General features: G+C 33.9%; 1 protein-coding gene across 1 annotated transcript in view; it reads right to left on the bottom strand.

Moving 5' to 3' along the window:
• Ddrgk1 (DDRGK domain containing 1) overlaps positions 1 to 18,634 on the bottom strand; it is a 167,044-nt gene that overhangs the window by 129,742 nt on the left and 18,668 nt on the right. Inside the window, exons 2-3 of the mRNA XM_089087591.1 lie at positions 13,556 to 13,663; positions 9,004 to 9,155 (exon numbers count right to left, since the gene is read on the bottom strand). Of these exons, the coding sequence (XP_088943717.1) occupies positions 9,004 to 9,155; positions 13,556 to 13,663 (260 nt within the window). The remainder of the gene's footprint in view (positions 1 to 9,003; positions 9,156 to 13,555; positions 13,664 to 18,634) is intronic.

The raw sequence follows: 18,634 nt of genomic DNA, 5'->3' as shown, positions 1-18,634 counted from the left end.
GGTTGTAATCTGTTGGTAGTTTCTTTTAAAAAAACTTAGAGTCCGTTAGTTTCAATCTAGGGGCAAGTACTATTCTAAAAGAATCTTCTCCCAAGTAAAACTTCATTTCTAATGTACTTCTAAAACTGGAAGGTATCTGTTGGTAATTTCTTTTAAACAAACTTTGAGTCCGTTAGTTTCAATCGAGGGCCAAGTACTATTCTAAAAGAATCTTCTCCCAAGTAAAACCTCATTTCTAATGTACTTCTAAAACTGGAAGCTATCAGTTGCTAATTTCTTTTAAACAAACTTAGAGTCCGTTAGTTTCAATCTAGGGTCAAGTAATATTCTAAAAGAATCTTCTCCCAAGTAAAACCTCATTTCTAATGTACTTCTAAAACTAGAAGCTGTTGGTAATCTGTTGGTAGTTTCTTTTAAACAAACTTAGAGTCCGTTAGTTTCAATCTAGGGCCAAGAACTCTTCTAAAAGAATCTTCTCCCAAGTAAAACATCATTTCTAATGTACTTCTTAAACTGTATGCTATCTATTGCTATTTTTTTTTAAACAAACTTAGAGTCCGTTAGTTTCAATCGAGGGCCAAGTACTATTCTAAAAGAATCTTCTCCCAAGTAAAACCTCATTTCTAATGTACTTCTAAAACTGGAAGCTACATGTTGCTAATTTCTTTTAAAAAAAATTAGAGTCCGTTAGTTTCAATCTAGGGGCAAGAACTATTCTAAAAGAATCTTCTCCCAAGTAAAACGTCATTTCTAATTCTAGTATTACTTTTTAAGCTTTATGTTGGTTTTTTCTGATTATATCACTGTGATTCCGAGAGATACACTCTCGGGCCACTTCATAGTATAATCTATACTAATAACACAAGCAACCTCATTTCTAGTGAGCTACAAAAACTTTTCGCTCCAATTTTGGAGATGCTTTTAAACAAACATAGATGCAATTATAGAACAAATCTGGGCACTACCAATAAGAAAAGACACTTACAAAACGTAAAACCTATTGTCTCCGGTAAATAAAAATCAATAGAGTATAGATGTCTAAAACCTGATAAACAAACTTAGAGTCCGTTATTTTTAATAGAGGGCCAAGAACTATTCTAAACGAATCATCTCCAACTTAAAAAATAATGTCTAAAGAAATTCTAAAACTTGTATCTCTCTGTTTCTAATTGATATCAAACAAACATATAGTAAGTTAGTTTAAATCTAGTGCCAAGTACTATTCTAAAAGAATCTTCTCCAACTTACAATTTAATTGGTAATTTACTTCTAAAACTGTAGTCTCTAGTTTTGTTATTTATTTTAAAAAAACTGTGAGTCTGTTTGTTTAAATCTAGGGCCAAGCACTATTCTAAACGAATCTTCTCCAAACTAAAACATAAATTCTATTGAACTTATAAAACTGGAAGCTATCTGTTGCTAATTTCTTTTAAATAAACTTAGCGAGTCCGTTAGTTTCAATCGAGGGCCAAGTACTATTCTAAAAGAATTTTCTCACACGTATATTTTAATGTCTTATGCAATAATTTATTTTGAAGCTATCTATTGTTATTTCATGTTAAACCCACTTTGATTCTGTTAGATTAAATCTAGGGCCAAGTACTATTCTAAACGACTCTTCTCCCAAATAAAACCTTATTTGTAATGTACTTCTAAAACTGGAAGCTATCTGTTGGTAATTTCTTTTAAATAAACTTAGAGTCAGTTAGTTTCAATCTAGTGTCAAGTACTATTCTAAAAGAATCTTCTCCCACGTATAACTTAATGTCTAATGTTATTATAAATCTGGAGTGTATGTGTTTGTATAGTATTTTAAACAAAATTTGAGTCTTTTAGTTTCATTCTAGGGACGAGAAATATTCTAAAATAATCTTATACAAATAAAAAACCCATTTGTAGTTTGTTTCTAAAAATGTAAACTATATGTTGGTAATTTCTATAAAAAAAATTTAGAGTCCGTTAGTTTCCCTCTAGGGCCGATTACTGTTATAAAAGAATTTTCTACACAGTATAAAATATTGTCTAATTTAATTATTATAATTTAATATATCTGTTGCTAATATATTTTAATAATAATTATAGTCCTTTATTTTCAATATATTGTCAAGCATTATTCTAAAAGAATCTTCTCCAAAGTAAAACACCATTTCTAGTGTGTTTCTAAAACTTGAAAATCTCTGTAGGTAATTTCTTTTAAACAAATTTAGAGTCACTTAGTTTCCAATCTAGGGCCAAGTACTATTCTAAAAGAATCTTCTCCCAAGTAAAACCTCATTTGTAATGTAATTCAAAAACTTGAATCTATCTGCTGCGTATTTTCTTTTAAACATACTTAGAGTCCGTTAGTTTCAATCGAGTGTCAAGAACTATTCTAAAATAATCTTCTCCCAAGTAAAACCTCATTTCTAATGTACTTCTAAAACTGGAAGCTATCTGTTGCTAATTGCTTTTAAACAAATTTATAGGCCGTTAGTTTCCATCTAGTGCCAAGTACTATTCTAAAAGAATCTTCTCCCAAGTAAACTTCATTTCTAATGTACTTCTAAAACTGGAAAGTATCTGTTGGTAATTTCTGTTAAACAAACTTAGAGTCCATTAGTTTCAATCGAGGGCCAAGTACTATTCTAAAAGAATCTTCTCCCAAGTAAAACCTCATTTCTAATGTGCTTCTAAAACTGGAAAGTATCTGTTGGTAATTTCTTTTAAACAAACTTAGAGTCGTTTGTTTCAATCGAGGGCCAACTACAATTCTAAAAGAATCTTCTCCCAGGTAAAAACACATTTCGAATGTACTTCTAAAACTAGAAGCTATCTGTTGCTAATTTCTTTTAATTAATTTATTTTATAACCCATCAAAAATACAAAGCATGACGATGGAGAATAACAAAAAGAAAGAAAATTAAACAAAAAAAGCACATACAAAAATAGGAGCAAATACGTGCAAATTAAAACTCAATAAACCAAACAATTCAGAAAAGTAAGCAACTTCAAGGGCGGTAAACCTCTTTAAATGTATCATACAAATAAATGCAAATAAAAATAATAATAACCCGGGAAAATAAATAAATAAATAAAAAAAGAAAACTAGCATTAAAACAAAAAATCCTTCCAGGAGTGGTTCCACGGATAACCTGCAAGCTTGGAAAATAGATTATCTGCAGCATCCAGAGGATCTGGCAAGAGGGAATTTCTCCCGCAGTCTACCATTCCTAGTTCAAGGAGGAGCCAAAATAAGGAACTTTAAATATTTGAAATAGGCCCTCCTGGTTTCTATTTTATCTGATTGGTTGCCCCACATTGGAACCAGGTATAGAACATGAGGGAGACAAATAGCATTATATATTTTCGCAAGGTGGTGTTTACCAAGATTCAGCTGTGATCCAACTGCACCAGCGTACGCATTACGGATCTTACGTACGGTTAGGTCAATAAGTAATTTCCGAGTTTATTTTAGGGATGTACCAATAGGAAAACCAAGATTCAAAAGTTCCAGCAGTGGTACAACATCAGAATCACCCAGATTTACTCTATCAGGGGTTTCACAACGATGAAAATTAAATAATAACAATTGAGACTTATCTACATTTAAAGAAAGACCAATCTCATTATAATTCTTAACAATGTCTCTAAAACTTTTTTCTAAACTAAACAAAGCCCTACTTAGGTTAAGAACGTGATCCACATAACATAAAACAGACACACTAGCACCGTTCAATATACAACAAGATGATAAATCCCCTTGGACTCTTAGAGTCGTGTTATTATAAATAGTAGGAGAAGTAATAGCCCCTTGTTTAATTATAATATTCGCACGGAGGTTTGAAGAAAGAAGCAAGGATCAAATCTTTAGATGTACTCGGAGATGTCTATACATACAATAAAGAGGTCGAACTACACCAACAGATACCCCCCTTTTTAATATCTTATGAATAGTCTAAGAATGAATTAAAGATCCGAAAGTATTACTAATATCATATGCGCCAATAGCCAAAGGGAAATCTGACCTTTCAGCATCCTTTAATAGTGTACACAAACTCCTTAAAGCGTGGTAGCAATCGAGACGTGGTTGAAACCCAAACTGAAAAGGAGGCATGACACACTGTTGTCGAGTATGATCAACAATCAACAACTCAAAAATCTTTGAAAACACACTAGAAACTGTAAGGAACATTGATGAACATTGAGAAAGCGGTTTCCCTTTTTTCAGAACCGGAGTTACAACACTAACACACAAGCAATGGGGCACAAATCCTACTGTAAAAATCATCTGGAACAGTAAAGCGATATGGTCAAAAAGGTAATCGCTGCCAAACTCAAAATGGCGAACACAAATTCCATCTGACCCACAAAAGACTTCTTTCTAAGCTTCGGTATAACGTCTTTAATCAATTACCTCCAACGATTACCTGCTCGGATCTAGCTCGACTGTTCAAAAAACACTTAATTTCATCATCAAACTTTTTAGCCTGCGGTCTATCAGGGGTTTTAACGGCATTTACAACATCAACTGTAGGCCTATCACACTCTTTCCATACACGCAAACATACTTTAGCCTGGGAACAAGCACTAACTAAAATTGGATTTCAAGACCAACCAAATTTTTCCGTTTTCGCTCGAGACTTGCGAACAGGTACAGCTGCATGATCAGCATATCTAATAGCATGAATAATTTGTTCACAATATAGATTAAGCTGTAAGCGAAGCTCAGGATCGTCCCTAACTGCAGAAGAAGATTGAAGGAGGTGGTAGGGAACTTTTATTTTAGTCAAAATATCATCACAAACTTTCCAGAAAAGTCCTACGTCGGTAATATTCCAAGACCATTTCCTGACAGACCATTTAGAACGTAGGGAGGTCCTTGGAGAACTAGATACTGGAATACTCACGTTAATAGAAATATGATAACTACACAAAAACTCATTCAAAACTGAAACTACATGGACAGGCTCACCGGAGAATAGAGCATTATCGATGTTTGAAGCAACGTTAGCTACGGATATGAAGGTAAACTGTTGATTTTTAAAGCAAGTAAAACGTGCTAGTTCCAAGTACGGCCGTAACAGGGCGGAGGGGTTCCAGCCTTATGCCACTCCCTCCCCCTTCATTAAGTTTCAGAATTTTTACGATTTCTATTATACGGTAGTATATAATATCATTTATATTATTCTTCTGGTTATTTTTCGATCTTATGTGAACAGTAGAACAGCAGGAAGAACACTTAAAATAGATGTCTTATGTAAAACCAAAAAAATCATTAAGCTTCAAATCCTCTAAAACTGGAGATATAACACTGCATAAATAACGGCTAAAAAGCTTTTCTATGCATAATATCATGAAAATTTTACCTTATATCTATTTAAAAATAGTCTAAAGTGAAAATAAATAGCAGTAATGGTTCCTATGATATTTTCAGTACTGTCATTAATCATGTATCCATGGAGGTTCTACTTTCAGCAACGTATGTGCGCAAGATAAGGAATTAAGGAGGGTCTAGACAAAACCCAGCGTCGATTAGAGCATTAAAGCAGGGCAAATTCCTTAGGCTTAAGCGATAAAATAGTTATGAAGACACTAGCGTCCTAAGCACTTTGTGAAAAAAAAAATCCTTTTTAAAAGAAATTCCCTATTGCTAGTCACACCTAGGGTTTGGGCAAAATTTAACTTTGGGAGGGAAATCCATTTTGGGAAAATAGTCAATTTATAAATTATGTCATTTTACAACGTTAAATTATAAAAGTTTATTATAACTTACCAAACTGACATAGGAGTGCCCCCAAACACTAATACTCGTGACATTAATAATGCAACTTGCAATCGCTTCCCACAAGGAAAAAATGTTGAAAAAGTAAAGTTTTCGGAGCTTTTGTGTCATAGTGGTACTAATGGATAAGACAAGGGAGAAAGTTTCTCGTTTCTAGGACACACTCAATCAGAATCTCAACCTAAATCTGTGACTTCTAATGGACGAACAGTAAGTTTCAAGGTCTCTTACTGTAACCAATTGTTTTACATTTTACGGGTTCCACAATATTTCGTTCAATTTGAACAGGAAGGAATAGACTGCTTTCCACTTTAACTGATACTGAAGCTCCTGTCACTCGTACTTTGTAAACTGACATAATATATACACGTTCTCAAGAAATTCCTTGAATACTCGTGAATATTCTATCGAGGCTAACAGTTTTCCCCAAGAGGGACAATTGCGATGATAATAAACAATTCAGGAAACGTATTTATCATGCGGTACTAGATATATTCATTACAAAATACGTTACTGAAAAATACAAGAGAAAATTAAATAGGTAGGTGATATAAAAAAAAAAAGAAGAAAATATACATATTGGTTAAAAACACTCAATATAAAAAAAAACTAAAAAAACAAAATGGCCTTGGATACCGAATTCTTAAAACAGAACTCAGAAAAGGGTATTTTTATTGCAAATGTATACACATAATCACAAGCATATGTGTGTACTTGATCTGTTTTTGAAAACGGGTCTTAACCCCAAACACTTCCAATGGCTGTGCAACCACTTGAACAATCGGTACTATTTTCAAACGGCATTATTTACTATCTCTATGATCCAACACATCCATATTAATTGTTAACGACAATATAGAAAAATAGTAGTCTAGGTTAACTTTTAACTTATCTATAGAATACTCGGAGCGCGTTAGTGACGCAGAAGAGCTTTGAAAACACACATTAGATAAGGTCCAGTTAATGTCAATGAACTTTAGGAGGATATGGTAAAATGTTTCTTTTACCCTCTTTTCTCTTTTTAAACAATCCTTCAAAATGATATGACTTTTGTCGTTCCAAGTCGATTGTGTCTGATCCAAATGTACGGGCTATATTGGGCCAATGACATCATCTCGTCTGGCATGCCAAACATTCACAAAGATGCAATACTTTTCGTAAAACTTATTAAAATTTTACATAAATATACAAAAAAAATAACCAATCGTCCTGGTATCTATTCTTAGGTGCGAACTGGTTCAGCCCAAGGTCTGAATATGCTGAAAACTCTGGTTCCATGCTTACAGACTTAAATAGAAAGAGAAACCGCATTTTTAAAGCTCCGCAAAATCTTGTTAAGGACATTCCACTACCCTCTTCCTTCGGAATTCACCTGGTTTGAGTTCAAGAGGAACTAATGAAGTACTTTTATTCAAAATCGCCTATTTTTTAAAAGGAAAACGCTCAAAGCAAACAGATGTATAGAAATTTTCCTTTCAAGGATCAAAACGAGATAATGGATAAAGATAATCCCATTGGGATGGATTATAAACGTTCAAATCACGTTTATTTTCCCCAGAAGTTTGAGAGGGGTGCTTGAAGGCAGGTGGCTATATGGAGATTTGAAGGATTGCAAAAACCCATCAACAATGAATACTTATTTCTTTTTTACTCATAAAATCCTCAAAGCGTTTAAGATTTCACAATTTCATATACTGTAAGGGATAAAAAATAAAAGTGAGGATGTTCTACCGCCTTACTGCACTGACTCAGCTCACTAGTAAGACATATAAAAAGTTACTAGAAGAATGACATAAGTAGTAGTGAATATTCTGATTTTTATGGGAGTTCACCATAAATTTCACAAGTTAACCTGAAGAGTAGCACAATTTTTTGCTTCTTTGTTTTCGCAACCTCGCAAAGAAACTTAGTCTTTCCTTTGCAAGATTCTGCAAGCATTAAATAAGACCATTTCCAAATATTTTGAAAAATTAGAAAAGGAACAACAAGAAACCGAATGTTATTTAAATCTTTTAGAAAGGTGATACACATGTTTTTTCTTTTTAAGCTAGGCATTAAATTATATGAAAAAATGGCTAGTAGGTCTGAAAAACAACAAAATTCTAGTAATATAAATAATTAACAATATTAACACTAGTACCAGAGTAAAAACGTGATATGAGAAAATAGTTTTGACATTTTTATGGCTTTGTTTTGAAATGTAGTAACTGGTTCTGGATTTTCTTTGAAAAAAAAAATATTCTAATAGCCATAATTAGGTATCTTAGTTCTACGAGAGATGGTGAAAAACAAGGTAAAGAGACGCTTTTTAACATAAAGTAAATAAAAATATGTAAAAAGACATGGATGCCATGCAACTGTAACTAAAAAGAAAACATTAAAAAATTTAGAAACTGCCACGCAGTACCCTTTCCCTTTGCCAGTGTAAACTTCCAGAAGATTAACGTTGGATTGCTATAACCACGGAGATGACTAAAGAGCAAACCTCTGCCCATAGTATCCAAAAGATGAAAAAACATGTTTAGAAAAAACTACCTAGTGAAAAAAATTGCCATCTCACACTAATTCAGAAATGGTAACTATTATTTCGGTTCGTCTTAAAAGTAAATGTTTATTGCGAAACGAATTTTATAGTTATTTCAAAAGAGTCTGAAACCTCGTAAATGGTGTCAGATCAAAATGAAAAGTGTACCATTGGAATCAGTACGGTCGAAAACCTAGAATGGGGAAATTACAGCCCCCCTCCTTGAACAACAAGGAAAATCACTTTTTTCCATGCGTAGCACTGAAAATTAACGTTGCCATGTGGAGGGAAGATTTTCGATGTGCAGGAACATAAATATAAGACCCGTAACATGAAATATAACAGCCTTAGAACTGAACTTAACGTAAAGTCTTACGTTCTCAATGTGAAGAAACCTTAAAGGTTCATAAGTAGGCTGTCCGATAAAACATTCACGAAAATACAGTAGCACTAGTCCAAGTAGCTTCCTATTATATCGATCCAGCAGTGTCAATAGTTCCCGTTCTTTAAGTAACTCTTTTTCCATTAAATAAACAGTTCGATCAAATGAAAAAAGCATACTAATAATGCATTCTTTGCATTTATATTTGATTGCTGCTTTTTTCACGTAAATATGTAATAAAGCGCTCTCTATTCCGATCTTCTAACGGTACAAGAAAAATAATAGACCTGTAGAATGAACTTCAAAAAACTAATACTGCAAGACTCCATAACTTACTTCTCTCATTTTCCTTTTCTCTGCCTTTGCTTCTAGTTTTGCCAACTTTTTCTTGCCCACTTTAACGCCTTCAGGGATTTCAACTTTCGGGCCCTCCTCTTCACTTTCGGATAATTCTTCATCTAATCCTTCTAATTCCCTTCGTCTAGCAGCTGGAAAAAGAAAATATAATTAAGTTTTGAATTATCGCAAAATGAAAATACTGAGATGCTAAAAACCTAAACCCAGTTAGAGACAGAAACACAAAGCTATTCAACGGTAAGCTGAAACGCCCTTATGTTTCTTAAGAGGTTTATACACAGTGCTAATGATTCCATCAGAAGCATATATCTGAAACTATGCCAAAATACCAATGACGTTTAAAGTAGAAAACTTTGGAATCGTCCTTGTTGTTTGTTTTTTTCTTTTTTATCCCTTATATTCCATTAAAACACTTTATTTAGATCTATTGTTCAAAGATGCGTTTCATATATCACAGGACGAGAAGGAACGAGAGAAATTGAAAAGAGCGACAGCTCAAGTGATGCATCCAAAAAACAAACTTCACTCATGAAAATATTATATTCTCTTGGTAAATTTCATACAATGAAGCACGCCGGAAAAAATCCAGAAAATTTCCCCTCCGATTGTTTGGATAAGGAAAAAAAGGATATTAATGCATACAATGTCAACAATGAAGGGCTTTGAAACTTTTTACGAGTCTATTTCTTTGTTATGCTAAGGCATCAGCTTATAAGAAAGATTCAAATAAGCCTAATCCAAAGAGTAATTATTTAGAGTTGCACTTACCATTTTCCGTGTCAATTTTATCATTCAGTGGACAAACAAAGTCAGGTCACTCATACTTCTTCATATTCATTGTCTTTTATAGAAAATGGACAGAATTAAAAATGATATAAACATTATCTGAGGTCAGAACTCTATTGCGGGATGGATTTTCCTGTGAGAAGAAAAAATTCGCAAAAAGTTAGTAACTCTGGTAAATTAAAATTACTATTACAACTACAATTGTCCCCTACTGTGGGATTGGCACAGGGGTAGATATAGTATTAATGTTTGAGGGGGGGGGGGACATCAACAAAACTTAGGCTCTCCCTTCGATATCTTTTGCCACTGTAACCCTATAATTAGTGCAACTTCCGACTTTCTGAGGGGGGTCAAATACCCATAAAACCACCTTCTGGATCTGCGACTGCACCTAGTGTATAAATACTATTCTTCAATTTTTCGACGCTTGATTATTCAGTGGATTCTTTATATACTCGCCTTCTTCCCCTCTTTTAAGTGTTACCTTTCTGAACGCCATGTCATGCCTATGTCTATTTATTTTGTTATCGAAGCTGTAAACACTTTAAAATCTGAATCAATAGATGATAGTGAGGGTATTTTTAAGCTTTGCCGTCAGACTAATTGTATCTACCTTATGTCTTACCTTCAGCTTCTTTATCAAATGTGTTTATGTACTCCAAGTATACCGGAGACATTTAAATTTATCAATTAAAGAAAAGGTAAGTCACCATTCGAACGTTCTTCGTATAGACCTATTGTTTGTTGCAGTATTAGCAAGATTTCTGAGCATACCCTTCTATCTTCTTTAACTAAAAAAGGCCTTCGTGATGGGGTAGGTTGGCAGCATACATATAGGATTCTGTCTTCTTTTCTTCTCGATAATTCTTAAAAGGGATCTCTATGTTTGTAACATAGGCCTTTCGAAAATGTTCGATAGTGTGGTCTCCACAGTCGGTTTTTTGTTTATCTTTATATTCCTGGGGTCAAGGCTGTATTCAGAGAGGGGGTTAGAGAGTTTAACCCCCCCCCCCGAAATGTTTGTCCGAATCATAAAAACGTAAAAAAATGAATATAAAAAAATTCATGCGATTAAAAAAATTGTAACCCCTCCCCCCCCCGAAAAAAATCCTTTTGTAATCCCCACCCCGAACAAAAATTCATGGATAAGAACCTTCCTGGGGTTAGCCTTTCTATTATAAAGCTTCTAAAATTTTGGCACTCAAATTCGTTTCTTCCACTAACATATGCATTTGGCACTATTATAAGGGCGGAAACAGAAACAAGGAAGGGAATGATCTTACTTCCTGCCCTTTTTAAGATTCACATTTCTAGTATTTAGTATTTCTATTGCTAAGATACCTTCTTTTTTGAATTTGCTGATGTTTCTTACCTTGTTTATGCGGAGGACCTATTTCTGATTAGCGGTTCTAAAAATGGTTTCTTAAAAATGGATGCTACTGTTTCTCCTGCAATTTCTGGTACCGGTTTTTCTCTAGATTAAATAAAAACAACAAGTTTTTTCAACTGAAAGTAAGAAGAAACATTAAAACTTAAACAAAAAGAAATTATTACGTATATGAGGTGGTTCACCTCCAAGTCAATACCTCGCTCTTTACGCTAAAGTTCGAATTTTGTTCGAATCACAGATCCCTGAATCATAAAGGCCGTTTGATTAGAATAGATAGCTCTTTTGAAAGTACTAAAAAAAATTTAGCATAAAGAGCGAGATAGTGACTAGGAGGCGAGCCCCCTCATATACGTAATAATTTCTGTTTGTTCTAAGTTTTAATGTTGCTCCTTAATTTCAGTTGAAAAAACTTTTTTTTATTTTATTTCTGATCATTTTTTTAAATAATGCTGGGAAATCCGACGCCCATTCATAGAAATGTCCCTTCCCCCAAGAAAACTTCCTCCCACGTAATCCCCTCCGCCGACCCCCCCCCCCCTTAAAAAAATCCCTCCTGAAAACGTCTGTGTACTTCCCAATAACCAATACTATGTGTAAACAATGAGTAAAGTTCATAACTTGAAGCCCTTCCCCCGGGACCTGTGGGGGACTAAGTCATCCTCAAAGACATATTTATTAGATTTTCGACTATGCTGAACATAGTGGCTATCTCAAAATTTTGATTGGGTGACTTTGGGGAAAAAATGAGCGTGGGAGGGGGCCAAGTTGCCCTCTAATTTTTTTGGTCCCTTAAGAAGGGCCCTAGAACTTTTAATTTCTGTTCGAATGAGCCTTCTCACGATATTCTAGGACTACTTGATCGATACGATGACCCCTAAAAAAAAAAAAAAAAACGCATCCCTGATCTTTCTTCTGGCAAAAAAAAATACAAAGTTCCCCATTTTTGCAGATAGGAGCTTGAAACGCTGAATTTCTGTTAATTCTGTTACGCTGAATCTGATGGTTTGATTTCCATTAATATTCTGTCACTTTTAGGGGGTGTTTCCCCCTTTTTTCGAGAATAAGGAAATTTTTTTCCAGCTCGCAACTTCTGATGGGTTATATTAAACTTGATGAAACTTATATATTTAAAATCAGCATAAAAATCCGATTCTTTTGATTTATCTATTGGTATCAAAATTCCGTTTTTTAGAGTTTCGGTTACTATTGAGCCGGGTTGCTCCTTACTTACAGTTCGTTACCTTGAACTGTCTGATATAAACAAAAAAAATGCGAGTTTCTTCCCTATATTGCTGCTACTCCCCTTCATTATGATAATTTCACTATTTAGCCTGCGGATTGTGCCTGATGGATTGGTATCTCTATAAGTGATAATGTTCCGAGAATCATCATCGGACTATTGTCAATATTAGCAAAAAAGAAAAAAAGACAGAAAAAAAAATAGGATATTATGCAAAGACTGTTGAAAATAGAGGAAAATATAAAAGAGATGTTCTTGCCAAAGTTTGCTCCCTTTCTGGGACCATTCTGTACTTTATGCTTTAAGTCTTTTTCCTATTCTTAAGAATAGTAATTTAAATAGAATCTTTATAAACTATTTTTAATTTTGTAACTACCTTCTTTATCCTCCACCTTAGACGAAAACCGACATTTCAAAGTTGGAGATAGGGTATGGGAAACTCTCTGGTTTCTTTTATGCGTATTTATCCTCTCTCCACTTCTTATCTGACTTTTTCCTTTATTGTATTTTTTCATTTTGTGTGCTTTTTTCCTTATTGTACTTCATCTTCATAGTCTTTTGGTATGGGTGGGTCATAAATATATTACAAAATTAATAATTTATAGCTTTTCGGGCCATAGGCTTCTAAAGTGGGTATTACAATTCCCTGGGGTACCTTCGAGACCATTTCAAGGGGCTATTGATATCATTCATGAAGATTAGAACATCTTCAAATATGCATAAGTTATTTACCAAATTCAAAACAGAAACTTGAAGAAAATTTAGGAGCTAATAACATGGCAAATTCTTAATGTGCCAAGATATCTTACAATAAGCTAGTCATTATTAGTAAGTTATGACAAAAGCTTGCTAATTTAAAGCCCTTTTTTAAATGTACAATTCTCAAAATTAGTAGTAAAAAAATGATAAAGAAACTGCAGAACAAAGAATATAAGGAGGAAAAAACATTCCAAACAAGCTATATTCTATTTTGCTGTGTCTTAATTTGAGTTCTGCCATCTTTTTATTCTTTTTTTCTATGGAAAGCATTGGATTCATTAGTACTCAATAAGGAACATATCTTAAATGAAACTATACATTAAATTATAAATCATTTTTTTCGTATCTTTACTTACCACTTACGCGCATACGTGCTTGATTATGTCTCCCTCCCACCGCTCGAACTTGTGCAGGTCGGATAACAGCTGGTTCAGGAATTGCTGCTTCCTCGTTTGGCTTTTCGTCTATAAATATAAATAAACAGCCTATAGATGCAAGCCGCAAATCATAACTTTTACTTGAGTACTTTTACTAAAAATACAAAAGAAGTTTAAAAACTGAATCAAGTGCGTCTGTTACTATTGCAAAATGCTTTGTAAACGTTAGTGTGTCCGCCACGCTTTGCCAGTTCTCATCCTTCAATTTCATGATCCTAATTCATGCATCAGTATTACAATAGTTAGCGGTAAAAATTGTTTATGCATAAAATTAGCAAGACACAAGGGGATTCCCATAAAGAATTTTTCGGCTTCAAGCAAAACAAGTCAAAAAACTCAAAACAGTATGTATCTATATCTAGGAAAAAACATTTGGAACACACACCCCTCCGAGAATAAATGTCAAATAAAGTGCTGAAAATAGTACAGATAAATATGATAGCATTATTGGGCCTAACTTTTTGACAGCCCTTCTAAAGAGGTTATAAGTTAAGCATTAGGTGCCAGATGCCCCCCCCACATACCTCCTTGAGGATAGAATATTGTTTCCCTTAACTGAAATGTACTAAGGGCTATTTTTTATTACATGCAAAATATTCAAGATAAAAAACTTCAAGGAAAGAAGTTTTTTTAGGTCAGTGATTTAGTGACAATCAATTTGTGATTTGACACTATCTCTGTGAATTGGCACTAATTTGTATGAATAACATCTTCCTTTAAATTCAATTTCCACTACATAATCAGACCCCCTCCCATGGCCTTTTCAGCTGCCCTCCCCCAAACAAATCCGATCAAAATTTGGAATTTGTTTGAATTTTGCTGAGATAACCATTTTGTTCAGAATAGTCAAAAAGTTCAATAACTATTGCCCAAGGGATGGCATGACCCCCACAAGCCCTGAGCCAATGGATTTCAATTTCTGCAATTTGCTCATAGTTTACACATAGGATTTACTATAAAGAAATGGAGTATGTTTTAACATAAGTGGCTCTGAAAAGGCAAATGGTATTAAAGTGAGACTTTAAAGAATGCTTAACTAAGTCAAAAGACAAAATTATTAATTTACAAAGAAACTTTATTTGTAGGATTGCAGAAAAGTAACATGCCAAAACTTTGCAGAGGTAGCATAATACATCGCATATTAATCAACTGTCTCCTTTTGCTTACTGTTCTTCTTTCGCGTATGTTGGAAGGCATAGACTCCCTTTAGTGACTAAAGAAATGCCTTGATTTTCAGCAAGGTACGATATCGCGATACCAAATAAGTTCAAACTGTATCATATATTGATTATTTGAATAGATGTTCACTATTAAAGTGGAAATTATGATACCATTATAGTAACATTCTCCTTCAAAACAACTACTAAACAACCAAATTACTATTTCATTTTCATCATCAAAGCTTCAGTTTTTAGTGTAATACAAGTTTTTTCAAGTTTAATCTATTAAAGAAATCAAGTCTTAACTTAGGCAAAAATTGTCATTTATTTGGGCTTGAGCCTGTTTTTCTAAATTTAAGTAATAATTTTAAGAAAATTAATTTTTTTGCATCCAAATAAGTATTTTAACCGAATCTAACGTAAATGATAAAGCAATACCTGAACGAGAAATTCCATACAAAGGTGCCCTTTCACCATAGCTAGGTAACATCCTGTGTCTCCTTTATCTATAAAATTTACTCTTAATCTTTTTATTTTTGTGTACAACTAAATTTTACTATTTGCTATTACTATTAAAGAAACATCCTTTAAGAGCACATGTCTCAGTTGGCTCCAAACATATAATTTTGAGTATTTCGTTTTTTGTTTTTTTTTTTATTTTCATTATTTCTTTACTTATTTCTCATCAATACTTGGTTGTAAATGCCAAACAATACTGATCTAAAAACAATCCTCGAGCTTTTATATATTGCCTAGAGCTATGTTCAGGCACTAGGAGCACAGCCGAAGAACAATTGCAACAGTAGCAACCTTATATTTGGAAAGACCATTGAACAGGGAATCCAATGTTGTATTTAACTTTTAGTTACAAAATTAATCACCTCTCTGAAAAATGTATGTAATTTCGTTTCTGCGTTTCTCATTCATAAATATGTGTTATTTGATCTACTTTTGTGTGGAATATAATCGCATCCAAAACACATTGATTTGCCCTAAAAGTAGGGAAGGAGTGAAAGTTGATAAAATCTTATCTGACGCTTATTTAGGCTGTAGGTCTACTTCTGAAAGCTGCATTCTCCTTGCAAAGTTTATTTTCAAAAGTTATAAGAAATCAGCAGCCTTAAGGGGGAGAGGAAGTAGGTAGGTTCATAGCAATAGAGATAGAAAGAAGAATAGAGGCCAAATTTCGTCATTAATCCAAAATCACACAAAATTTTGGTATATACCTTGTATGTTCGACTAAATCTTTCGGTAAAAGAAAAAGATACCATTTAACACTCTTTCCAAATACAAACATAATAATTGCTACCTGTACAACTGCAAATTAAGCGCCCCCCCCCCCCGCAATACCCAAGGAAAAACTTTGTTAGGCTGCATTATTTGTTGTAGTTATTTTATATCAACAGTTGGGTCATAATGCCAAATTCAACGAAACAAAATTGCAAACTTCTGATATTTTATGTAGTCTAGGGCTACATTTAGGCATTAGGGAGGGGGCTGAAATACAATTGCAACGGTAGCAGTTATAGACCTAATATTTGGGACAAGGATTGAGTTACAAATATTATGTCTATATTTCAGCTAAAAAAAATTGTAACATTCAACAAGTTTACCAAATATCTGAATCTTTAAATAATGATCTCAATTTCAAGAGTTTAGCATAATAGTGATTAAGGTATCCTTCCTTCTTAGGATACACAAATAAAGAGCATGCAGTAGGTTAAACTCTTGAAATGACAAAACAATGTCAAAATTTAATGACTCCAGGTTAACTGAGAAAATGGCTGCAAAATGTTGGGTAAAATTCTAGAAAAAATCTAGATGAGGAGGTTTTTGCTATTTTGGGAAGCAGTCGAGTTTGGAGACTAAGATTTACTGGAATGAGTTTTGAGCCTATATTTATATTTATTTACTTCTAACCCGTCATACAATACAAAGTACACAGAGACAGAGTACATATAGAAAACGACAAAAAAAGGGAATAAGAGAAAGAAAAAAAGAGACATCACAACTATCAGAACAATTAATAAAGAACATCTATAAAACACTGAGCATCTTTTACATACATACAACCTTAAGTATCACTGTATAAGAATGGTATACCTTGGATGAAAACTGATATTATGATCGTGTTTCGAAATACGTTTTGATAGAGCTACTGCTGGGTAGGCTATTTTATAATTACGGATTAATACTAAATTTCGGGTCCATGGGGGCAAATGAAGCAAATATTTGGCATATTTGAAATGCACAGAGCAGAGTTTACTTTTATTTGTTTGTGAGAAAATCTTCCAAAATGGTGCTGTGTATGGAAAATGTGGTAGTGCTGTTGAATTATAAAGTTTAGTAAGGATTATTCGGTTAAAACGTTTTAATTTTGAACAACTGAAGCATAAGATGCACCACATTTTTTTTCAAGGTGGGAAATTAGCAGCAAACGGGTTTGCTTTAGGGATGGACCAATTAGGGAATAGACCAAGGTAAACAAGTTTTTCAACTGGCTTTCCTAAAGAACGTCCCAGTTCAACTGACGGTGTGGTACCCAAATTACTCCAATTAAATAGAAGAATCTCATATTTCTCAAAGCTAAATACCAGCCCTATTTAGAATATTCACTCTCGAGTATGCTTTAGTTTTCTTCAATACGCTGTAATGGCCTGCTAAGATTAAGGACATCATCCACATAACCGACAAGTGTTATGTGTGTTGCTGCCTCAATGCATGAGGATATGCATTTTGATTGAGAATCTAGGACACTGTTGTTAAAAAGAGTAGGCAAAATGATAGTACCATGAGGCATACCTCTATAAACCGAAGCAAAACTATTCAGATCATTTGGTGGGTTACTGGGACAAGAAAGTCTATTTCGTGGAGCACATGTTAGATTGGATGAAATGGAAACCGGCATGTAAAATGGATTTGTAATTTTAATGCGCATTTTAAGCCGCGAATACAAATTTCTCAAGGTACAAATAATAGAGGGGTGATTACCTCTTTTGCTGTATGAAGGAGCATGGCTCCGTGTACCAATGAGTCAAATACACGCCTAACATCGTGTGCTGCTAGAACGAGACATTCTTAGGCTAGTTGAGCCTCTATTATGAAATTAGCTACAATACTAAGGGCATCAACGCACCCTATTTTATTCTCGAAACCAAACTAGTATGGCAGAACGCTACATTTCTCCTTTAATTCATCAACAAAAAGCACCCCAAACAGTTTACAGAATGTAGTAGAGATTGTCTCTGGGAAAGAGTCATCAAACTACCATCTCAACTCCTCTTTCTAAGGCTTAGAACATTGCACAAAAGACAGGTCTAACCTGTTTTAAACACCAGTAAAAAAAAACTGTTTTTAAAAAAAATTTTGTCTTCAGAGTATTCCTACATAAAAACTTCTGGTGAGAAGGAAACACCATGATAACAAATAAGTGGCACCACCGAATTCCTCTTTCGAAAAATAATCTTCCCTGTTATTATAGTTGCACCCCCACATTCTAATGGGACCAGATATAGCCCTAAGCTGCTGGTGTTGATTTGTCAATTTTATTTATGGTTAAGTTTCAATTCAGCTACCAGTCAAAATCAGTCCAATCTTTGAATAAATCAAGGGTGGCTGACTATGTTGTCGTCTCTGTCAACCCATTGCCATGTCATCTCTGTCAACCCATGATGGCACAACTCCAACAGCCATAAAGCTATGCTGGTCTTTTTGTTGGAATCAGAGCAACAGGAGTTTTTTGCTGTGATGGTTTTCTAGCATGGCCTGAGAGAGAGAGGATTATTATTTTTTTAGTATTAGCATCTTAAAAATTAGCAGCTTTTGGGTTGTGATTCCA

This window comes from Artemia sp. Qi Xiang Cuo, chromosome 4 (genome assembly GCF_049724085.1).
Source record: "Artemia sp. Qi Xiang Cuo chromosome 4, ASM4972408v1, whole genome shotgun sequence".
In the NCBI taxonomy this organism is placed as follows: domain Eukaryota; kingdom Metazoa; phylum Arthropoda; class Branchiopoda; order Anostraca; family Artemiidae; genus Artemia; species Artemia sp. Qi Xiang Cuo.
This window is presented reverse-complemented; position numbering and strand designations above follow the sequence as displayed.